The sequence below is a fragment of the Melospiza georgiana genome, chromosome 5 (assembly GCF_028018845.1).
Source record: "Melospiza georgiana isolate bMelGeo1 chromosome 5, bMelGeo1.pri, whole genome shotgun sequence".
Taxonomy (NCBI): Eukaryota; Metazoa; Chordata; class Aves; order Passeriformes; family Passerellidae; genus Melospiza; species Melospiza georgiana.
Window position 1 is genome coordinate 14,201,081 of NC_080434.1, and position 25,213 is coordinate 14,226,293.

A 25,213-nucleotide genomic window follows, 5' to 3' on the forward strand; every position below is an offset into this window, starting at 1 on the left:
TAGGAATCAGCACCACCATGTGTCTTACAAAGTATTTAAGGAAGTGTAAGCAGCTGCGTTTCCTCCCTTTGCTCTCTGCCCCATCTTTCATGTGGTTTGGTTGCTTCTGTGGTTGGCCAGAAAGTGTTCAAGCAGCTCTCAGAAAAGACTAGGACCGTGATCTTTTATTGTGCAGTTTAGTATTTCAGTCAGTTTAACATCTTAAAGGAAAAATGAACTCCCTTTTCCCATGACCATTTGAAAATTTTCCTGCTAAAATAACAGTTTGTGATGGTCTGAGACGGGGATCAGAGAGATCAGCAGATAATCTGGACAAACAATGAGGTTTGTGGTTTTTAGTTCGGGTTTCACCCTTTGTTCAACAGTGTGTTAACCTGACATAGCCTGGCCCCTTAAAAACACTTCCCTTTAGTTTTCCCCATAATTCCTGCATGTGATAGTTCACTTCTGGGGTAAGTGGTAGGATCCAGTTTTGTTTGCAGTGAAATTAATAACAGAGCAGTCCCAAGTTAGAACATGAGTGGGACTGGGACATTAATACTCTAGGAGACATAGATGTGATGTCTGGATTTGCTGCATACCACTTGCTATGCTTCCATAAATGTGAGAACTCCATCTATAACCAGGAAGGAAAACAGATCTGTTCCTCCTGCTTTCCTTCACTATTGCTTCAAAACAGTAAGAGTTCCCAGGAACAGGACTCTTTCTTTTTTGTTTGGTTTCTGTTCTATTCTACCAGTTTTAATGTGATCGATACTTTTTAAGCTTGGGATTCGTAATCTATGGTAATTTGCATGTAGATCTCACAGTTTCATCGGAGCAAGAAAACATCATTCCCTTAATTTGAATAGAAATGACTGCCTATTCCAGAGGGAATTGGATGGTATCTTAGACTTCTGCATAGTGAGTAAGAATATTTTGCACAGAAAAAGTTCCCCCTTGTGAAAAGGGGATGAGCAGTGTGCAACCCTTTGTTTGAAGAGTGATGGCCAGGCAATAGTAAGTGTTTTTCAGGGGTCTCTGCCTGTTCATGTATCTAACTATATCCCCTTCCTTCAAACAGCACAATGGATTTTCTTACTGGCTTCACTGTAGAGCCCCCAGAGGGGAGTAAGTAAGAGTTCAAATTATAAAAATTACTAGCAACATAAAGAATGACTGGTCTTGCAAAAGCTGTCTCTGGAAAGAACAAAAACATAAAAACAGCAGCAAACACACCCCATCTCCCCCCATTTCAAATGCAAAACACCACTAAAAATCCCTCCCAGCCTTGGAACTAGATATTTTTCTGATAAACAAATCCAGAAACAGCTGAGCTTCTCTGATACTAATTTTTGTTGTTGTTAGTTGGCTCACAACCTTTAACATCTGGTCTTCTGTTTCATGGTGAAGTTTTTGCCTGGTTTATATTTAAAATAGTATTTTCTTGTTCTGGGACACTGTTCAGCGCTTAAATACGAAGAAGAAACATGATCTGATTTACAGCCATGTTTGTTAAACAGAGAGACAGCAGGTTAATTGGAGAACTCCATGCAGACCAGTGCTCTCTTCTTCAGTCAAGGGGCTGACGCAACATGGAGAGCTGCGAGTGTCAGTGTCAGCTGTTAAGCTTGTACATGTTGCTGGGTAACTTTTAATGATCTTGAGATCTTAAAGAAATTTCAAGATAGGAGCAATATATATTGAGCTATGTAGAAATGTTAATGATAAATGCCAACAAAATACATGAGGGCAAATCTGTAAAAGAACTATGAGGTTTACGCACCAGTTAAATTTTAGGTTAGAGGGAAGTGTTTCCTTCAAAATGCCCCTTCCTCTTCCTAAAAAATCAAAGCAAACCATGCTTTAAAATGTATATATGTCAAAGTGGATGGTCATATGACCCTTCTTCCACTTCTGTGTTATCACTAACTTGGAGTTAATCCCAGCTGTGTGTATTCTTTATTCCTTAGTGATGCTGGCAGTCAGAAAGTTAGTTGCCTGGTCTTCTTTATGACTGTCAATAGGATATAGTATAGCATTTATAACAGAAATTAGTGTGTGTTTATAGGGCATCTGGAACTACTGCCTTGTGTGTTGAGTCTAGCATTGACAGAGGCTTCTACAGATATATTTGGAGCAATTATGTGGATGCAACATTAGCCCTTGACTATACAAGTGCCAAGAGAGGCCTAGTTACACTGCTAACATGCACAAATTGGCAAGTGCTGTCTATGTGTCTGTGAAGAAGTCCTTGTTCTCCAGAATGACTTGCAAGCAGCGTGCAGGGAGCATTCACAGACTTGCAGAGGGCTACATTTCTGCACAAGCCCTCATCATGTTCAGGTTCTTTGGGCGCCATGGCCTTGCCTTCCTCTTTTCTGTTAAAGGAAACAACTTGTCCATGATCTCAAAGGAGAAGGACATGGTCCGGGCACTAAGTATTTTAACGCCTAGGAAAGAAATAGTTGTTCAGGAAATTAGGTAAAAATACATATAGCTAACTATGACTGTGTGCTGAGGTCACTAATCTCTGAGAAATCTTTAGTGTTATTTTCTGTCTGCTTTCTGGGCCATTTTGCCTAAATGCCAGTTTCTGTAAGGCCTGAATGTTCAGCCAGCCAAAATTCACAGTAACGCATTGCTTGGTATTTCTCAGGGCACCATTGGTTTTTTCTTATTGGTTCTAAACTACAATTTCTCTGAACATCTTTGAGACCACAGAGCTGAAAGAGTGTCTGAGTTTTGGAGAACCTCATGTAAATGAAAATCTGGCCAACAGTTGGACAAGACAGAGGTGAAAAATTTAATTGTAAAAATATATATATTTATTGGCAGGTTACTAATGCAAGCTCAAGAAGAGGCTTGAGCCATTGGAGTCTAGTTTTTGAGAGAGTCAATTCTCTTCTGTTCCATGCTTCATCTGCTCTTTCCACTTTTCCTTATTTCTTATCCATTTCTCATATACTTCCTTCATTTTCCCCTCAGATGCAAAAGGACATATTTAGAGTGTTCGATATAAGCAGCAGTTGTCTAATTCAGGTAACTTATGGAGATGAGAGCTAAGGAAATATTTGTGGAAGTGCAGCAAGCATGAGCTTTTAGACCAATGACTGACATGCTGTGTAGGTGTTAAACTTTTTTCCCAGTGTAAAAGTTTTTTCTGAATTTCAATCAAATGGCACATGGAATATTAAATAAAAGTATTTTAAAAATATATTGATAAAAATACCAAAAAACCAGACATGGGGCATTTCAGTTTTGACTGTCTTTATAATGTGTAATCAGATAAAAAAATGAAAACATGAAACACTTAAAAAAATGGAAGTCCCAAGGGGTTTTTCTTCTATACAGTGTCTCTTTCCAATATTTTCAGACTTTTTACCACCAAAATATGCACAAAACTATTTCATGCAATATCTGATTTTTAGTGTAACTCTAAGTGTAGGTTTTAGCAAAATACTGAAAATATATGCATGCAATTCACATTGTGTTCTGTTTCTCATATCTCCTGACTTTTGCCTAGCTGGGATTTTGTGTCATTAAACATTATATGGAGCAAAGTAGCAGATCTATGACTGTAGACATCTTGTTGGGACCTACACCAGGAAAGTAAACCAAAAGCTATTTATGAAAAGAGTGATATAGCATTAATATTTTGAAACTACCATGAAAAATGAAAAATGCAAGACTGTCTCATTCAATATAATTGTCTTTATATATTGTTTCCTTTTCTTGGCAAATTCCGTGTTAATGTTCCAGCAAGACTCAACTTGGAAGGGACTGATGGAGAATTAGAAAGCTATATTCATGCAAAAATAGCAGAACAATGTTGAAAAAACTCCTATTTATTGGTTGTGAAAACCCAGTTTTCCAATTTGTTTGCTGAATGGTTTTTTTTCTTCAAATGTTACAGGTGCAAATATTTTACAGTTGCAGATGATATAATTGGATACAAAAGTGAACATCTATATGTGCAGTTAACTAATTTGAGTGTGCAGATTTGGAGAACGTAAACAGCTTCATGCTCACTTAGGTGTCTATGGAAATATAGCTATGCGTGTTTTGTGTGCTACATCTGCACTGAATTTATTTTTCCACAGTTGCTTACGTAGTAGTGGCTGTTATGCTGCAGGACTTTATTTAACCTGCTAGCGCACCTTACTGAAAATTCACATAACAGAAAGCTGTTTGGATAGTATTCTAAGAGAGAAGTACTTACAACAATTGTGATTTTCTCAGTTTCTGGTGATGTATACAGAGTAGTAGATATTTCCCACTAAAATTTGAAAGTAATTTGTATTCTATTTCTTGAACATGGGGGAGCTATGTATCAGTCTCTTTTCCCAAGGGAGGTTTAGATTGGAAAAATTTCTTTACTTAATTGTTTGCCAAGCATTGGAGCAGGCTTCCTAGGGAGGTAGTGAAGTCATCATCCCCAAAGGTATTTAAAATACATGTAGGCATGGTACTTAGGGACATGGTTTTGGGAATTTGGCAGTATTGGGTAAAAGGTTCCACTTGATGATCTTAAGGATTTTTTCTTCAACTTAAATGATTCTCTAATTCTAAGTCAAGAAGAGCTATTTATTAATCTGTGGTAAAATTATTCTTTGCAACTCTCAAATAAATGATGTGGCTGCAAGTAATAACTTCAATTAAAAGCCACTTATTATTAGAGTGTCACCAGTCCTCGGTGAAAGATATGAGCATAATTTCCAATATTCACATGTTGCTCTGCAACAGCTTGCTGTAAGATTGTGGCTATCCCCATCTGGCTGCTGGTACAGAGCACAGGGAGGGCAGGTGGCATGGCTGCAGTCACGGCGTATCATAGGGGTCAACAGTGCTCTTTGCTGGCCCTGTAATCTGTGAGTCACAGGAAATACTTTACCCTTTGTGCCAGTTTGGAGACTAAGACTTAATTCTTTCTCTGGCCCTGTCTGCCAAGATTAGAAATAGGAGGACCAGTCCTGGGCTGTCTGTCACCCTCCTGATGCACACACCACTGGCGTGAGTAAAGTTGGTACAAAACTGGGCAGTTGCTTTAGTACTCTGTGGAGTTTCTCTCCATATTTTTCTAAATCCATATTAAGTGGTTTGTAATAAGTACTCAATGAAGGAAGAGGAGGTGAACCAAAAAAGCCAGAGAGATCCAAATGAGTGCTGCAAGTTCCTATCCTCTGGGTCCTCCTCTTTTTCACTGTTCATTACAATGTTCAGTACTATGGAGGCAAGCTGTTACTGATTTTCAATAACACATGTCCATTTTTACCCCACAGAAGAGGATATAGGATACTTCCAGATTGATGCTGTCAGTGGAGAGTTAAGAACAACCCGGCCTCTGTCACATGCTGAGAGATCTGACTACAGAATGATGGTGATAGCCAAGGACCAGGGGATGCCTTCGCTTCAAGGCCATGCTGCTGTTTACATCCAGGTACTTATTTACCTTGTGCAGATAGAACAATTATGTTAAATGCTTAGTTTCTTTGAAGAAAAAAAAAATTGGAAGAAGGTTGGGAAATAGACAGAAAAAAGGAAGAAGCTCAAAATTGTAAGCACCTTGTCTCATGGTAATTTTCTTTAGCTGTTTTTCTGTTGAGGGAGTAAATGAGAGGGCACATCATTTTGATTTGTTAAGAATGCACAGCAGCATTCGGGATCATCTTGCAAATAGATGATGCTTGTGCTTTAGGACATCATTGGAAACACTGGGAAATAGGAGGAAAATATCCAGGTAGGCAGAGAGAAAAATATCAAGTGGGACTGAAAGTGGGGAAGAGAGTAGATTTGTTCCCTTCACTAAGTTGCTCTCTTTTCTAAATTCTGTCTCTAGAACCTTGTATAAGGCTATCTTATTTCTTTGTGGTGATTTATATGGGACAGGCTCCTCATGGGAGTGTGAAATGCAGCATGTGCTCATTCCATAGCCAGCCACCTGCTGTTCATTGAGCCACAGTGGGGCTGCTTTGTCCAGGCCGCCTGTGCACTCCTCTGTCAGAGGCTGAATGTTATTGAGGCTGCTATTTTCAAGTCACCCTAAAGATGGTTAATTTTGGATAGCTTGTAGCTTCAGTCTGGGCAAGGCAAATGCTTCAATTAAAGAGAGTTAAAAGACTCCTCTCCCTGAGCAACGGGAGAAACACCGGGTGATGAACTGATTGTAAACCCCGTTCCCTGTCTCCCTGCACCCCTGGAGGAGGAGGGAGGGATGGAGAGAAGGTGTATATTTTAAGCTCTTATTGTACTTTTCATCCTGCTCTGATTTTGTTAGCAATAAGTTTAGTTAATATCTCTATTTCTAGTCTGTTTTGGCTGTGATGGTATTTGCTGAGTGATGTCTCCTGGTCCTTATCTCTGCTCATGAACTTTCATTATGTTTCCTGTCCCCTGTCCAGTGGCAGAGAGGAGTGAAAAAGCAGCTTTGCTGGTACCTGGCATCCAGCCAGGGTCAGCCCACTACACATTACAATATTAATAATAACAGTGGGAAAATATTGCAATCCTTGTGTTTTGCTTGCAGGTGATCCCTCTTCCCAACGGGAGATCTGGCTTCTTTCAGAACTTCAAGCACTTTGTCGTACCTGAAAATTTTAAACCTGCACAAGTGTTGGATTCTCTGAAGGCATTGAGTAACCATCTAGCACTTAACAGGAAACTGCATTTCAGTATTGCTAAAGATGATAATGTTCATTTTGAAGTAGACAGCTTAACAGGAGACCTTTATCTTTCCAAGGAGCTCGACTATGAAACAGATTCACACTTTCTTTTGCAAGTTATTATAAAGGATTATAATAATCCTCCACAAAATAGCACAGTCTTCCTAAGTATTGATGTGGAAGATAAAAATGATCATTCTCCACATTTTCAAGATGACTTTGTAGTGATTGGCATAGAAGAAAATGTACCTGTTGGCACTCTAGTTTACACATTCAATGCAAAGGATGGAGATGGCGGTTTTCTGAACAGCAAAATAGAGTATTCCTTAGAAATAAGTAACACAGGTGAAAATCCATTTCTTATTCACCCTTTGTATGGCACCTTGACCACAGCTTCTCCACTGGACAGGGAGATTACTTGTTCTGTGATCTTGACGGTGTTTGCAGAAGATCAGGCAATAAACCTGACTGATCGTCGGCTGGATTCCCTGGCTGTCAAAATTGTTATTTTAGATATCAATGACAACAGTCCCAGTTTTACGTCTTCACCTCTTTCCTATGTCATGGAGGATGTGGAGGTGGGCTTCCTTGTACACCACATAGTTGCAAAGGATCCTGATGAGGGAACAAATGGACAGGTTACTTATCACATTCTTTCAGGCAATGAAAACAAAGCGTTTGTACTGGATAAAATCACAGGTACGTGACTTCTCTTCTCTGGGGTTCCTTGCGTTGTGATTCTCACAGTAACATTTGGGAGTCCATACCATACAATAGTGAAATACCACATTAGTGTGCCACTCTGCCCAGGTGACTTATTGTCCTCAGGGGTAATTGCCTTGAGCAGAGCAGTGCAGAGCACAGTTGTCAAGCACTGTGAGACTCAGCTCAAAAATTTTGGCATAACACTGTTACTGTCTTGTGTAGGTGTACTGGGGCATCTTCCAATGGTGTATTGAGGAAGGTGGGAAGAAAATGCAGCAGTGAAATACTTCGTTCTGATTTTGGCATGATGCATAGTTAAAGCATGTGCACACATGTATGTTACAATATATGCACATGCAGAAAGGCAAAGTTAAGATCAGAGAGTCTGCATTATACTGTGGATGGAATATATTCAGTGGAGGCTCAAAGTGCTGATGAATTTCATTCTTCAGCTCTCTGTAATTCTCTGCTTTCTAACTATTATACTATGCTCTCACAAATGCTAATATCACTTTAATTTTTGTAATATTTTCTGGTTCTCATTCTGATTTTGAATCTATTAGGTGATGCAGCTTGCACTGGTTTGTGGAGCTCCTAATTGCATAACTTATGTGCAAAAGAAGACAAATATTTAAGTTAAATATAGTTTAAAAGTTAAGCCCAAAGTTAAATAAAAAGCAATCTCTGAACTTATTGAATTTTCCATGAATCCCAATTTCCCTGGATATCAAAGGCAGTATTTCTGGGCCAATTAGCACTGTAGAGGGAATCAAAGGTAATGAATGACTGCAAGTCCAGAAGCCTTGCAGTAGTGGCATAGTGATGCTACATTGGAGCTGTGAGTGCTGGAACAGCTAGGATCCTAACCTGGAACAGGATACTTTTTTAAAACCTTTTCTTCTTTAAACTAGGACTCTTAACTACAGCCCAGTTTCTAGACCGCGAGGTTCAGGAGCGCTACAGTTTGACAGTCATGGCTCTTGATGACGGCAGCCCAGCTCTCTCTGCCACACAAGTTCTAACCATCATTGTTCTTGATGTGAATGATGAGGCCCCGGGATTCCTGGAGCAACTTTATGAGACTGCAGTTCCTGAAAACCGAGATCCAGGGGAGTTTGTCATAAGAGTGGAGGCTGTGGACCGAGATGCAGGTAATTTGTGTCCTCCTGCTTGTAATTTACAGACCAATCAAATCTTGATGCCTTGTGTGTCCAGCTGCTGTGCTTTTCCCAAGGTAATGTATGTCTTTTGAGTTTCCAAATATGAGTTTTGGTTCAGACTCTAAATCTTCAGTTAGAGCTTGGAGCTATTCTGACTTGCACTTTTGGGTAGCTTCAGCTCTGATGGATATATTAAATGTAAAATGTGTTCTTGTGTGACACAGCATATTGTAGATTTCACATGAAGAAAGACAATGTTCTCTGGTTATAAATCAGCAAACAGTATTCAACTCAAAGTTAATATCTGAACATTTTGTCGCTCTCAATCTGGGCATTTTGGATAGTTTTAAAGCAGTTAGTCTAGAGTCCTGGTTTTGTAACAGAGCCTGCAAATGTGCGCTTATCTTTTCTGACCAGAGAGGGGCACTGTCATCCAAGATTTTCAAGCTGCTTGAGCTGTGAAGGGATAGTGGAAACTGCTCCGGGTTTTAAAGAGTCTTCTTACATGCTATAGAGTGTTAATGCATTACATTTCAAAAGTACACAGAATGGAGAAATAAGATGTGGGGATGGTTCATCTCCTCAGTGAATCACATGTAAGGACTAAACCTGAGAGAGTCTGCTAAGCAACGAAAAATTCCCTCCAGTTCTTCAGCTACCTGCTCTTTTGAACTGTCTAAAATGCACAGCATATGATGTTAGTTAGTCCGTGTGCTGGAGCACTTATACAAGGTCTATTTGATAAATAATAAAATCTGGAAAGAGAGTTAAATATTACAATACTGCCATCTTTGCCCCAAAGGTAATCTCAGCTCTGTGAATGACCTAATTTTTACTGTGGGTTCACTTTCTGTACTTTCTTTAGAATTGTGTCAGATTGTGCTATCTTAAAAACAGATAATGGAACTTGTTAGCAAAATAATCTTATGTATTCAGTAAGATTGGTAATTTTAATGTAGAATACATATTGATTACAAAAGGCTGATGTAGGCTCAGTAGAGGTATTATATAAAAAAGGCATTTACCCACAAGTATGTAAAATATTTAGAAATTAGGAATGTGTAGGTATCCCTGTCTGTTATGATCTCCAAAACAGCTGAGCTGTACTGTAGTCTGTCTCTGTATCTCACTTTTCAAATATTTTCTTTCTTTTGTGTATCACAAAAAAGGTGATACTTGAAGAAAGATTCTAAGATAAAGGAGGCAACTGAGAATTTGCTTGAATTCTTCTCCCTCCTTCTCCATCCCTTGTATTTTTTTCACATCTTGTGGGAAATACAGCAGAAAGGAACTTTCCAGAGCAGTTAGTGGGAGGGAGTCAGGGTGGCTTGGCAGTGTGGAGAGGAAGGGCATTCCAAGTGTACTGGGTGGCACAGTGTGTGCCTGCCTGTGCAGACACTTTGGGCTGGAGCACTGTTGTGGCTGATTGTTCCTTCCTGCTAGTTTTTTGAAGTACATTTTCCAGTAACCACAGTCCTTCTGTTGGGTCTTTTTCTTACATTTGCATAATTTGGCCCCATGTCGTGGGTGTGTCATACTATTGTTTTGTTTCAAATTAATATTGAAGTGATGTTCCGAATGTAAGAAAATTTGATTCGTATAGGAGTCATATAAATATAATGCTACTCAATTTTCTTACATTTTTGGAACACAGTTTTGGAATAAAATGACTCCTGTCATGGTGTCCCTTTTTTTTGTTTTTCCATACTCTGAATTGCAGTTCACATCCCATTAATATTTGCATAGTCTCAGTGCAGAGCTTTCTCCCGTCACACTTTTTTGTTCTCTTTGTATGTTCCCTGAGTGACCACTGGGAGGAACCAGTCATTATCAACTTTTTTTCTTTTCCTTTCTTCTTCATTCTCTGTGACTGGAAGGGGGTCTTTTTTTGAGGAAATCACAAGTAAAACTTCTGACTTTGGAATGGTTTTCTTTCACATGAATATCCCTGAAAACTTTTGTTCAGCTACCTTCCCTCTGGACATTACAACACCTGCATTTGCTGCATTTCTATGTTGCCTTAATTTGGGAGCCTTTAGGGATCCTGCCATGCCCTCATCCCTACCCAGCTGACATCTGAACGCTCAACATCAGGAAATGGAAGTGCAAAAGATAATAACATTTGAAAATATGCATGTTGGAAAAATACACATGGCAAAGCAAAGATACCAGCAGCATATTTAAGATAGGTCAGGGTTTTTTCTTGAGGTAGGTCTTTGCAGAAGACTAAACTAGCAAACCAAACTAGCATTTGGCAAGGTCTCCTTTTAATCTGATGTGCACCTCTGTGGTTCAATAGTTATGTCTGGAGCCATAGGAAAAAAATCTTAAAAGGTTAATAGGAACCATTGACTTTGAGTTATGAGACAGGGCTTACTGCCATCCAATAGACATTATTGTAAAGTCCTATAAAGATGAAATCTGGATCTTGAATCTGGATTTGGGGCAGGGGGGACATTTTTTATTTCAATTTGCAATTTCATCTCCTAAAGTGTGACCAGTGCTACTGAATAATTAACCAGCAGGTTGGATTGAGTGCAAATGTGCTAGCTGCTGTGCTGTGTTCACATGTAGAGTCATCATGCTCCTCTCCTGGGCAGGGTGTGCAGCTTTTTCCTAATGCTACTTTACACTCCTAGCAGTTGGATATGGGAAAGGAGTCAGCAAATCTTTGGTAAATAAATGTAATCAAGATGTCACATATCTGTGTTTTTTAAGGGTTAAAAGTTTTGACTTCAGCATTGTGTGAACAGTCAACTTGGATGGCACCCATGTTTTTTCAGCCCTGGTTGTGAATAGTGTCCATTGTGGAATCTGTTGGAGAAGGAACTGGGTTGAAGCAGCTCAATTGCAGGAGGCAAGAAGCTAATATTATCAGGCTTGCAGCTTTGTGTCTGTTTTTTCATCTGTAGCATATTGGTGATAAAGGATAGATAAATGCCAGCAGAACTGTGAATAACTTTTAAAATTTAGTTGAATGTTATCTGATATGGGCAGATCAGGTAAATATATTTTAGTAACCTGAGACTTTGAAGACATTTACCTTGACTGTCCTCACTGATATGATTTTTCTTCCTTCTTCTGTAAAGCTGAAAGGATTTCTGTAAGTCATTTTTCCTCCTGCTGTGTATTGTATACATCCCTCCCTTGCCTTAGTTTAGGTGTTAATGCATTCTCTTAATCAAATTTCAGTAGCGCTGTCAACCACCTAACAAAGCTATTCAAAGGTAAATGAAGTTGAGTATGTTAAAACCTGTAGACTCTGTTTCTTCTCTCACATTGTATTTCTCCATCAGCTCCAGTGCAGATTGTCTTGTGCTTGACTGGAGCAGATGAGAACAGGCAGGCAGTGTTTTCAAATGACTAGAAGTGTCATGTGATTTTTCAGGTGTACCAACTGTCCCTGCCCTACTCAAGCACTAATTCTGTGTGGGAAAAACACAGAATGGTTGACTGGAATGTAAGAAAATTGCAAAAAAGAAAAAAATTAGGGTACAATAGTCAAATCCTTCAGGTATAATGTAGGATTAAACTAATTAAAGGCAATAATATAGGTGTGATGGAGATGACATTATACTTTCCTTGGGAGGATATTGAAATGAAAAGAAATATGAAATGAATTATCTTACAACCATAATAGGTAAGAAAGTTGAGTCTCATTTTCTGTTCAACTAAGGTGGGCAACTTTGAAAGAAAGGTTTCTAAAACGTTTAAAAGTTTTAACCTATTCCCTAGAGGAAGATGGGAAGGCTAATATCCCTGCACTATATGCAACTGGTAGGTCTGATCAGGAACTGTATAGAATTGTCATTCAGAAGAATCTTGAGGGGAAAGAAAGAGAGAAATAAGTATACCTGAATGTGAGGAGAGTTTCCATATTTTACTAAGATTTCTATTCTGTTTTAAAGGGCTGAATTCCTTGCTTCAGTATGAAATCTTACCAGGAGCTGGTTATGAGAAATTCAAGATGAACTCGGACAGTGGAGAGCTCGTAACAGCTGCATCATTGGACAGGGAAACCCAGGAGGTTTTCAGTATTAAAGGTAGCAGTGGGAAATATCTGTGAATGCCTCTAGAGTGGGAAGTGAGAGTGAGTGAGGTGTTACTATCAGCATTACTTTTTTTCATGCCTTCTGAATTCAATGCATGTGGTAGGATTTTCCAGTACAGAAGAGCATATGCTTTTTTGCATAGCACAAATAACTCTTCTACTCTGATATTATTAAAGAACATCTATTGTTACAACCACTGAATGAAAATTTCTTTCTTTTTATTGATCTTAGTTTTGGTTCGGGACAGTGGAACTCCGTTGCTGTCAAGCACAGTGACAGTAATCTGCACAGTGCTGGATGAAAATGATCACTCTCCCACATTTCTTCTTCCTCCCTCTGAGATATTTATTCCAGAGAACCAACAGCTTTCTGTTGTTTACATTATCCGGGCTGTAGATATGGATGCTGGCAATAATGGAGCTCTAAGATACAAAATAACTGGTAAGTTATATTCCATCATTTTGTTAGTATAAATCAGGGAAATATTTAAACAGCAGCATCCAAGTTTTAGGCTAGTCTTGACTTTACCAGGCCTCCTGAGCTCCCATGCTTCTTTTTAGTGGAAAAGAAAAGAGAAATCTTTCACCCTTTTGTCAACACTCATAAGCACTACCCAGGCATACTTTCATTCTGCGTTCTGGATTTGAAATAGTGCAGAACAGTGAAACAAAAAAAAATACCAAATGCTGGAATGAGGCATTAATCATGAAGGCATAATTTTTGTCCTTTTTGTTATAGTTGTAGAAGTCTGAATGTAAATATTCCCTTGAAAATATACCCAAGAATTAATTGAAATTTATTTATTTAATGCTATTTATTAAATTTTATTTTGTGAGAGCTTCTTTCACCCAGCAATTAATAATGTCATACTTGGCTTCCATCTTGCCAAACTCTCCCTGAGTCCACTATGCCAATGTAAGCTCCACAGCTGTTCAAAGCCTCCTGTAGTATCTTTGGATACTTTGCAGTGCTTAGTTTGCTAAGTTTGCTGTGCTTACTTTGGTTTGTGGCTCTCAGCAATAGCTCAAATGTAGGCAGAGAGCTACTGTGGTAAAAACCAACACATTTTTCTTTGAAGAAACAGTTATGAATTCCTTTTTTTCCTTGGTTTTGATGTTGTGATCTCTATGACATTTAATTTCGTTACCTTTGGTCTTTTTGCATGTTATAAAGTATGTAAGCCATTCACTGTTACTAAAATTGCTGACTTTTCAGTTGACTGCTTCATATTTATTCCCAGTGCTCCCGAATCGTGACCTTGCCCAACTCTTGAATTCCAAGAGATAGGTTTGTAGAAGAGAATTAGGAGCAAGCAATTACAATTGTCAGCAATGCTTCATAGGTTTGTGGAATTTGTAACTAAGGTTGGGAAGAGGTCACTTCATGGAGCAGCCTAGATGCATGACCTTTTATAAGGTGGTCTGGTTTGGGAAAAAAAGATATGCAGCTGGCCAAAAGGCCCGTCTGTAAATTGTTATGACTTTCTGCATTTGCTATCATTGCCTCTCACTGATTTAAATGAAATACAGGTTTTAATTTGTATGAGAAATATAATATGTGAAAGGCACATGAGCTCACCAGCTGTATGAGCATTGGACCTTGTTATTGCAATTAGTATAGAGCATTCACAAGGGGTTCTTTTTTAAAAGTAGTTGTTAGTGATAATTTCTTTTTTCATGTGTTTGAAAGGTGGAAATGTTGGAGAATACTTCACACTAAATAACACATCAGGCAAGCTGCTGGTCACTCGTAGCTTAGACAGAGAAGACATCAGCAATTTCACTCTTGTAATTGAGTGCCATGACCTAGGCAGTCCCTTGAGAAGCTCCACTGCACAGCTCTATCTAACAGTCTTGGATGAAAATGATCACAGCCCCTTGTTTGCAAAGACCCAGTATCAAATCTCTGTGACAGAAGACCTGGAGGAAGGCTCAGCCATCCTGGACCTGTCTGCTTCTGATGAAGACGCTGGCCTGAATGGTGAAGTTATGTACTCCCTTATTGATGACACCTATGGAGCATTTGCCATCAATAGTGCCACAGGATCCATTGTTACTACAAAGGCACTGGACAGGGAGACCAAGTCCCAGTACACTTTTAGGGCTGTGGCAAGTGACTGTAGCCCCCATTTTCCGAGGAGCACCACTGTCAGTGTTGTGGTGCATGTTAATGATGTCAATGACAACAATCCTGTCTTTTTGCAGAATCCTATCAGGGTCTTTGTGCCTGCTGAAACTGCTGTGAATGAGACAGTTGCCACTGTGAGAGCAGAGGATGTGGATCTGGGATCAAATGGAGCTGTTGTTTTTGATTTGATGATGGCAGAAACTGTATTTCAGGTCGATGTGAAGACAGGTGACATCATTCTTCGGGAGCCCTTGGCTTCCAAGGACTTCAGTACCCAGCTGCTAGTGACAGCTTCAGATCAAGGCATCACACCTCGAACAGCCACAGCTGTGGTCATTATCTTTACAGAAGAGCAAGAGGAGGTGATCTCATTCAGCCACAGCCTGTACGAAGCAAGTGTGCCTGAGAACAGTGCAGCAGGTGGGCATGAAATCCGTCTTCTTGTAGTCGCCAATCTCCCCTCTTTTTGGAATTGAAATTGTAATGAATAGTATAGGGAAACCTTTTTTTTATGTGCAGCAGCAGGGAAAAGTTAATGTGGATGTAGCCAATACCCGTTTGCCCCTTTCAAATGCACCAGCATGAAAAAGATGCAATGGAGGAGGCATTGTCTGATCATCAGTGGGTTCATTCATTTAGCAAAATTGCTTTAATGATGGGTGGACAGCATTTACTTGTTGTTTTGCTGGGCAGTGCACACAAGCTCAGAGGAGCTGGGTGTTGGGAACCAGTTGCAACCTGACATTTCTTGTTTTCACAAAACCCTTCACAAACTGTAGCTTTCATAAATACCTTGCTGAAGTTTTAGACTTTGCAGAAGAAGGAGAAAGGGGAGTCGGATGGGGTAGGGAAGGTCGGAGGCTATTGATACGTGGTCACTTGGACATGCTTCTACAGTGTCTCTCTAGGTAGAGACTGCACTATGGAATGCCACCTACAGACCAACCAGCTTCAGTCACAAGGTGCTTACAGATTTATTTGGATTTGTTCTGGATATTGATGACAATTACTGCGCTACTTTTTATCATTCAAAGAACATTGATAGTTATCCCTCCAGCCAATTAGATGTGGTATCTTCTCCTGCATCAGGGATTGGCTCTGTCCTGATGAGGGGCAGAAAGGAATGGCTTTTGCGTATTTCTGTCCACAAATCTCACTATATAATTGGCCAGATGTATTTAAAGATCTGACTTGCACGATATTCTCAATTAAAACAGCCCATGAGATTCACCTTGAACAAGTAATTTCTCTTTTATAATTCTAACTTCACTCAGTAAAACAAAAGCAGTATTCCCTTATATCCTAAGGGTTTTGTGAGACTAGTGAATTCCTAGATCTTGAGTAACAGCCTATATATTGGATTATGAATCAGTAAATAAGAAGTGTGTTAGTAATTTTGGAAAGCCTATCAATATTGTTGGATGATTACAAACAGAAGAGAGAGTGAAGGGTGAAAATGGCTTCATGCAACTGATGGTTGCAGTAATTACTGCTGTGATTATTCAGCCATTCCTTCCTCTGTGCTTGTTTGGGACTACAAGCCAAATTTTTTAATTGTTACATTTAATGAAAGAAAAGAAAGATCAGAGCTTTATGGCAATAGATAAACTGCTCTGATCCTAGATTTTTTTAAGTGTAGATATGTTCCTGGATCAGGCTAAAAAGCCAGCCTGAAATCAGAGAAATGCCCCAAGGAACTGTGGTATCAGAATGCCATTGTGTTCTCCCATTCAATCTATAGAAATATAATTAAGATTCAATTTAAGTTGTTTTGATTAAAGGAAGTTTAGCAAAGCTTCAGGGTAAACAGGCGGATTTGATCACAAAATGTTAGTTTGTGTTTAATAATACTCTTATTTGCTAAGAAGATCAAATTCTTCTAAGAATGTAAGAGATTTTACCAAATACTAGTACCGCTTGTCTTTGTTTATAGTATTTTCCTTTTTTCATAAGCATAAATAAATATCAAATATTTTACATTTCAGTGGGGAAGAAAAGTATGATTGTAATTAAAACTCTCATAGAAGTTAGCTTATAGGATAGATGTGATCCTGGGACCCCTACAAACGTGAATGGTACCAGTGTATTCAGTCCAGGGAAGATTTACATTACATACTGATTATTTGTAGAACTGGTATTAATAAATGTGGCTTCTCTTCATAATTTTATTTCTGCCTTAACTGATGGAGGGAAAAAATGCTACGTTTATTTTAAAAAGAATAAAAAATGTGAATAATATAAACAACAAAAAACCAAAGCCAAGGGTCCTTAGTTTTAATTTAGTCTAAACCCATCAAATGGGCAAGTGCCTCAGGAACTGGTCCTTGTTGGTCACATTTTCTTTAAGTGTTTAACTTCCGAGTTTAATGACCTTTAGAAAACCCCACTTTTCTAATTTTTTTTGTTTAATATTGAATATTTAATGTCTTTAAATACTATAAACTGTTCTACAGCAGGCACTTAGAAGCTAATCAATAAATAATCAAGTGACTGTGCTCTTCAGAGGGTAAAAAACCTTTATTATTTACCCAACTTTTAGTTGAATGGTTGTTTGCATAACACTTGGAGATGGATTCACCAGTAAAACTTCTTGACTCCTCTATTTTCTTTTTCTATTAGATATCAGATATGTATCCTCTCATTCTTTAAGTCAAAGAATCACAGAATGGCTGAGGTTGGGTTAGGGTTAGGGACCAAAAGGGTCATCTGGTGCCACCTCCCTGCTCAAGCAGGGTTATCACAGAGCACATGGCACAGGATTGTGTCCAGACGGTTCTTGAATTGTTATCTCCGTGCTCAGCTTTTCATTTCATGGCAATTAAGAGGTCTGAAGAAATAATGGCAAGGATGAACACAGGTTAGATGGCAGAGGACAGTGAAAAGAGACTGCTATAATGAGGACTGAAGAAAGTGCTACAGTGATACAGCAGCTCTGTGTGATGCTGGTGTTAGGACATATATATAAAAAAAGCCCTATATATAAAACATATATGTCCTAACAAAGAATTCAGCAAGTGTTTTGGAGCTGATTTGGCCAGGTAGGCAAATGCTGTTCACTCTGCCATGTTTTGGGTTTGAGTCTGCAGGCATAATGGTGGGATCTAGGCTGTATAAAACAGTTTGAGATACTTGCATATGCAGTCAGAAGGTATGCGGAAAAAAAACATTTAAAAAACCCTGAAAAAACCCTGGATTTTACATATTTTACATCACTCTTCATGTCTTTCAATATTTTTTACTAATTCAGAGGTCAATTGCCTAGCATTTCAGGCCAATCTGACTGCTTTTGCTTTGACCCTGATCTCCCTGCTACCTTGCTCTATCTTCAGTGCTGAATGTGTTTTGCAGAGAGAAAGCTCCCTTTCACTGATTTCTCTCTGTTAAGAGTTACATATGTGACCTCTGCTTGAGGCAATGTCTGAATTGGGTGTGATTGGAATGGCAGGTTCAACAGATGGACATTTTCTATTGCTCTTTATCTGTATAGGGCCTGTTTATGCCACAGCTGACCTCATACTTTGGTCATATTTTTCTGACAATGAACTGTAAAAATTCACTGTTGGGAGTAATTGTTTTCTGTGAAGGGTATCGGAACAAGAGATTTGTACTCTGCTAAAAAGAAGCTGTAAACAATTCTATCTATGTGAAAAATGTGGAGCATAAAGATTAGGATAGGAGGACTCAGACAAAGAGTTTATTAACCTAACCTCTGAAAAACAAGGATACAAGTAGAAATGCTGCTGCTTCCTTTGTTTCTGATAGTATTTATTCTTAAACACACAAACAAACAAAAAGATGCAGAGAGTGTTAAAGAGGGATATTCTTCAGACCTTGGGGTTTTTTATCTTTAACTCTGCTGTGAGGATGGTGTGAATGATTGTCCTTGCAGCTTTCTGTAGTAAACCCAAGTTGCTTGGCAATGAAAATTCAACCTACAGACCCTTTTTTTAGTTCCTAAAAAACTCTAGGTCAGCATTCATATATCTCTCTTTACATATTGAACAGATAGATGTTGATTCCAGGAGCTTTTCTAGTAAATATCTTACAAGTATATTGACAAATACAGAAAATCACATGTCAAAATTGGCATGCTTTTTCTTTTGGCAGACAGATTTTGAAAGCAAATAGTAAACCCTTAATAGAAAAATTCTGGTTTCTAAAACATAATATATAACTGCTGAAGTAAAAAAGGTATCAGATTATTGTAATAGCAAGGTTTCCTCTCATTTTTTATACTAAAGTCTTTTCCTGTGGCATCCCGAACACTGACTATGACCTTTGTGATACAATAAAATAACTAGTTACCTCTAATGCTGTTTGAAAGAGCTCATGATGCCTCATTCCATTACAGCTGCATGGAAACAATTACAATTTAATTAAATAATTAAAAACATTAAAATCAATGGCCATATATGCTAGACAATTTTTTAAATCACTTGAAAATAATAATTATTTGGAAGTTGTGATAATGCCATTTGAATTTACTGTATTTTTGTTAAATGTATTGGTTCTGAGCAGGATAATTTGAGTTCCACGTTTCCCCTATTATTTTACTCCAAACAGGATTTCTAAATCATGTCTCCTGCATTCTATGTTAAATTATTGGTCTTTTAATGGAATTTGGATTATCTGTGAATTGACACATAGCTACGCACATAGTTTCATCTTTTCTGTCTCTTGATCAAAAGGTGGCTAATTAAAATTCTGAAGGATATTTAATTTAAGGTACTGTTCAAAAAGCCAAATTGAATGCTGATAAATGGAGAAAAAAAACAAACTTTCTTGTCGTTTGTGGGTGACATGATGCACCACAAACCAAAAAAGAATTAGATATGACTTCAGGTAAGAGAGAAAATGATTCCTGTGAGTTTGCAATTAGGAAAAGTTAAATCTCATAATTTTATTTAGGCAGGTGAAGTTGTTATCAGATGTGTAATTTACTGAGGAAGAAGGTATAGACAGTGCTTTGTCTATGAATTTGTTATATAGGAAAAATAATGGAGACTTATTGTCTACTAAACTAATGAATGAGCACTTAACCTAGTACGAAGTTGTGTTTCTGCTATTTATATCAATACTATAATATTAGAACAAAACCTTCTAGGTTAACACTATGAAAATGTCTTATTGCTTCCATAGGTACATCACTTCTAACAGTAGAAGCCTATGAACACAAATTTACAGGAGAAGACATAAAATATAGCATCTTCAATGACCAGGAAATATTCTCCATACACCCTGTTACAGGTACATTTTATAATTTGTTTCGAGTGTCTGTGTGTATTTTGGAGCATTAGCAAGTTCCTACCACAAGAACAAGGGCTAGATATCGTAAGAGTACTCCCTAGTAATAATTCTGTAGCAATGAGCAGGTCATTAGTAAATCCAGGCACTATTGTAGACTTGAGGTAAAAAGGAATTGAGCACCAATATACCTGTTTGAAACACTCAGTTCTGATTTACTCTTGATCACCAAGTGTTGGTGATAAACTGCTACTTTGTCGTTCAAGCTGAGATTCTAACTTGTTTCTCATCATACAGTTTCCCAAAAACTCAATAAACAAAATCCTTCAAAACACTTCTAAAGTAGAAGCATTAGACTCTTGTTGATTTTAATTCTCTTTGTTTCAGGCAAACATCAACATGTTTTAAAGTCAAGCCTGTTTATTTTTTTTGTGATTGTACTTGTGTTCTGCAGCAGTTCCGCTTTCACTGCTCTTTTTTCAGGAATTCCAGGTGCAGGAGGGTGAGGAGTTCCCTGTGTGTATTTACATTTTTTCCTCTAATGCTCCTAAGAGAGCACAGCTACCCTGGTTACCTCTCAGCTCCTAAACATCTGCAATATGTTTGCCTTCTGAATAGCTGCAGGCTCTCTTTTTTGGATGGCATATAGACAGTGTAAGCTCTTTTCCTCAGAAACAGTGTAAATACTTGTACCCTTAATAAATAGCTTTATCCCTGAGATTCTGAAGACTTTACCTCTGATTATCATGATGTCTCCAGACAACAAATGGTGTACCACTAGAATAACTTTTTTAGATGAGGGGTGCTTGAAGTGCATACTTTTGATTTTCAAGTCCTTCTTATTTCACTGAAATAAAAGTAGAGAGATTGGCCTTAAAGAACATCTTAGACCCAGACAGGCTTTTTACTGAGGAAGTGGATCTTTTCCAATATCACCTCAAAAAAAAAGAAAATTCAAATGGTATTTTCTCTTTTTTTATCAAGCTGGGCTGAAAAATGGTTATGTGATGCTTTGAAAGGTCTCATAAGCACTGTCTTCACCAACAGGAGTGGAATTTCTATAGCAGTGAATGTCACAAGCCTTCTTTTGAGACCTTTGATCCATTGTGGTTTCTTCTGTTTCCTTTCCTCTGAAGCCTTTCTTGTGTTTCTTAGAAAAAATCAATTGAAGTTCAGCCTTTAAGGACTTTTGAAGAGCAGTGCTTGCATAACATAATTTTGACGCCAGTAATTCTCTACCTCTTGCTTCTACAGCAGAAGTATTATGAGCCGTAACAAAATTTTGCCCTGTCTGTAATTCATATTCTGAACAGCCAAAGATCTGCTCTTCTTGCCTTTTCTAGCACTGATGTTAATTAACCACACTTTGGAGAAGACTCTATACCATTTTCAAATTTTTTATTATGATGTAGAGTTGTAGAAAGTGTAGGAGATGACTCAAAGACATGAACTAGTCTGTCCCTTCAATGCAGGAGGGGAATCGATTGTGCCAAAATATGACAGAAATTTGTACTGTCCTTAAAAACCATCAGGGACAGTGATTCTGCAAACCCTCTCAAAAGTCTGCAAAAGTCTTGGCAATTGGAACGTTTTTATTCATATTTGTCTGAATGTTTGCTGAAATGTTTTAAACTTATTACTTCTTAATCTAGTACGAGTAGACCTAAGACAAAGGCAACCCCCTTTTATTTGCATATTTGAAGATTGTTACGCTGTTTTTTCTTCAAGTGCACTTCTGAAGAATGAGCAGCTCTGGTTCTTTCACATGTTCCTCCTAGGTGGTGTACCTCAAACTTGATAAACTGATTATTTGTTTCAGTCTTCACTAGAGCCTTTCAGTTTGTTCTCTGTCATCTGGAAATGTATTTCTTCTACCACTGTCTGTTTTCTTATCTCTGTAAACAGAATGTGATATTTTGAAGTGTTGTGCTGAAAATAAAACACCTTTGAAATCTTTATGTTCAAGACGCAGGTCTATAAACAATAGTTAATGTTTACTTATCCTAGAAAATAAAAACTAAAAAGCACTAGTTTGGGGAGCCACAGTTGATACATTCTTAAGATAGCCGAAGTTTGGGATAACAAGATTCATGACATCATTACTGAAAAGTCATGCAAAACTGAATTTGAATTCTAATTAAAATTAATATACAAATCAAGTATATTTTATGCTTAGATGTAATGGAGAATTATGAGTATGTTTCTAGAACATTGAAACTGTCTATGGATTTCCAAAAACATTTCATGTTTAATGTGGAGGTGGCCAGTTGTGCTTGTCATCTCAATAAATCTCATTCTTTGTTTATTTTTGATGGAGTAACAGCTCAGGGGTAGGAGGCTCACTGCCTCAGAAGGAGTGAGTGTTTTGCCTGTGTGTCAGTCAGATACAGAAATTGCTGCAGCTGTTGCCTGATGTGGATTTTGGTGGAGGACAAGATGTAGCCACTGTCAGATGAAGGACAAGAGTCTCTCCTGATGTGGCTGTCTCACTGTCGTGTGCTGAGGAGGAAGCATCATGCAGACACTTTGTCTCTATTCTTCTGCTAGCAAATTGGCTTAGTTTTTGGAAAATGCCATTGTAGCGGTGGTTGGTGAAAATTTAGCTATCCAAGATTTATTCAGTACCTAGGATGTTGGGGTGATAGTAGGTAGAAAAAGGACACAATGGCAAGCTTGCTGGAATTCTGTCCTGTGACCATGACCAAGTATGTTTGGACATAACTGCATTTGTACATGTTTTTTCCTGAATGAGTATGTCACATCTTGAGATTTTTTTCTTCTTATAATAAACCAGGCACAATCACAGTAAAAGACCCAAAGTACCTTGATTATGAAGATAAATGTAAAATACATCTTACAGTTGTGGCTGAAAATAGCTTCCATTCAGTGTTCTGTGGAGTGACAGTTTTGATTCAAGATGTGAATGACAATACACCTAAATTTGAGCAAAGCTATTACAAAGCATCAGTATGGGAAGGCCAGAGTCCTAAAACAGACATCATACAGGTAAGTGAAAGTATATCTTCCCAAGCACAGTGCTGTAGTTCAAAAGAAGTTTGGCTGATCTGTTAATCACTACAATCCTGTTAGCTCTGTCTTGGACCATTCTGTCTTAAAAACTGGGAGTAAGGATCTTGGTGTTGCTACTAGTCTGCTTGGATATCTAAAATGTTACATGATTCTTTCTTCTAGACCATATTTCAGATCAGATAATTCATTCAGGTCTGTTGAGCTGAAAGAGAATTCTGTATCTTCTGGGCAACTGTGCACCTGGAATTTAAATTCTCTTTTTAAAAAAATTCTGTTTCTATCTTCAAGCAATTGAAAAATACCATTCAAATCTGTGGTTCTGGTTACAATATAGGCTGGGTCTTGTATTAATGCCTCTACTGAAAGGACTATAGCAATAAAAAGAATACTTTCTACTCATCAGACTAGTAGAGTCAAACCCAAGTGTTCAATTTGAAATCTGCTGCCTAAAGAGCAGCTTGTCTTAATTTAAATGTGCAAACACTTCTTCCTCTGAATGGGTCCATTCTCCCAAAATGTTTCCAGCTGTCTGTGTTAGAGCAAAAGAAGACATCAGTTGGACTAGAAGAACATATAATTTCCTCAGTACGTGTTCTTGCATTGCAAGTCAGGTCACGGTGAGGGTCATGTTAGGTACTAAAGATATTCTCTCTCTAGAGAATAAATAAATGAAAAGCTACAAATGCCTCCAGGACAAAGTGATTAGAAACTGATGGACATTCTATTTAGAGAAACATGTGTCCAGGAATGGAGAAAAATCAAAAGGCAGTCAAGCCAGATGTGTAATCAAAATTTTATGACAGAATACATTCTATTATGTTTCTTTTATTCAATCTGACTTGTTGCCTCTGCTATGTTTTGGATCCCAGACTCATTATAATGCTTGTTCAGCAACAAAAAAATACAAAGATGACTCTTCAAAGAATAAGAGGACTCTTTGAGTAACCTGTTTACTGCTGCTGAATGTTCCTTATTCTGTTGGCAAATCTTTACAGATTGCCTCTGCCCTTTTTACATTTTCTGGTTGGTATTTTTAAGAGGTAATTATTGAACTATTCTATGAAATCTCTGAAAACATAGTAGTTTAATTATTTTATCCTGTGTCTGTTTGCATAGCAGCAATACTTTAAAGGTCAGTTCTGTACCACTGAGAAAAGTGCATTTTTATGTGCTCAACAGGGAGAGCATTCTAACAGCAACCTAATAGTAAAATGATTGCATTCAGCCCTAATGCTTTATGTAGCTGAATTTCAAATTATTCATGTGCAGCCCATTGCAGTTCACGAGCAGATTTTGTGACCTTACACAACACACAAACTGGGGACAAAGATGATTTATTTAAATACTTGCAGTTGAAAGGAAAGTAATCAGAAATATCTGACTGTAGTATAAGGGTTTTCCTTCTGAAATCATGTTCTACTGTTTTTAATTAAGCCTCAGGTTTGCTCACAAACAGGTATTTGCAACTGACCTTGACTGTGGGCTGAATGGAGAAACTGAATACTTAATTGTATCTGGTAATGAAAATGCGACATTTCTAATTGATTCAGCACGAGGAATTCTAGCAACTAATAAAGGCCTAGATTATGAAAACACTTCATCTTACAGGTTTGTATTTAAGGTTCCCATAAAAATGTATTCTTTTTGTCTAGTCTAACTTGAGAATATTAATGTTACATATTTCGTAGTTTCCTGTTGATATCCATTACCCACAGAACCTGGCTGAAAGCCAGACAGCACTGAGAACAGCTCTAAAGCTGCCTATTTGTACTATAGATTCTTGTGTAGTTACCAAATTTAGAGAACGAAATATAGTCTAGTTTAATCAATGGCAACACATATTGATATAAGTGTGATTATTCACTATAGGAACAATGACAGTTCCTGGATTTTAGTTTATTAATAACTGTACAACCATTCCCTCTCTGGAAATGTACTTTATAAAGACACATGAAAACACTCAAATCAAATCCAAGAAATTAGGGATATTTTCTCATTTTTATTTGATTGAGAGTTCAAAGTTTCTTTTCAATAATGTGATAAAGACTATTTTTAAACTATTTCTATCTATAACCTGTCCTGCACTAAGTATTAACTTTTTCCAGTTTTTCTGAAACTCTGAATAAATATGGCCAAGTGGACATGACAATTTTCCTTTATGGGTCATGCCATGGTTGGAATCAGAAAGCAAATAAATAATGCCTTGAAGATAAAATATTACTATGAAGATTCATTAACAGACTGATTTTAAGTA

The 25,213-nt window shown here is 37.9% G+C and overlaps 1 protein-coding gene across 1 annotated transcript in view; it reads left to right on the forward strand.

Annotated features, from left to right (window-relative positions):
- Positions 1-25,213, forward strand: part of DCHS2 (dachsous cadherin-related 2) — a 104,522-nt gene that overhangs the window by 67,760 nt on the left and 11,549 nt on the right. The window contains exons 8-16 of the mRNA XM_058024272.1: positions 5,262-5,419; positions 6,506-7,340; positions 8,258-8,497; positions 12,415-12,549; positions 12,790-12,999; positions 14,248-15,105; positions 19,825-19,932; positions 22,724-22,935; positions 24,416-24,567. Of these exons, the coding sequence (XP_057880255.1) occupies positions 5,262-5,419; positions 6,506-7,340; positions 8,258-8,497; positions 12,415-12,549; positions 12,790-12,999; positions 14,248-15,105; positions 19,825-19,932; positions 22,724-22,935; positions 24,416-24,567 (2,908 nt within the window). The remainder of the gene's footprint in view (positions 1-5,261; positions 5,420-6,505; positions 7,341-8,257; positions 8,498-12,414; positions 12,550-12,789; positions 13,000-14,247; positions 15,106-19,824; positions 19,933-22,723; positions 22,936-24,415; positions 24,568-25,213) is intronic.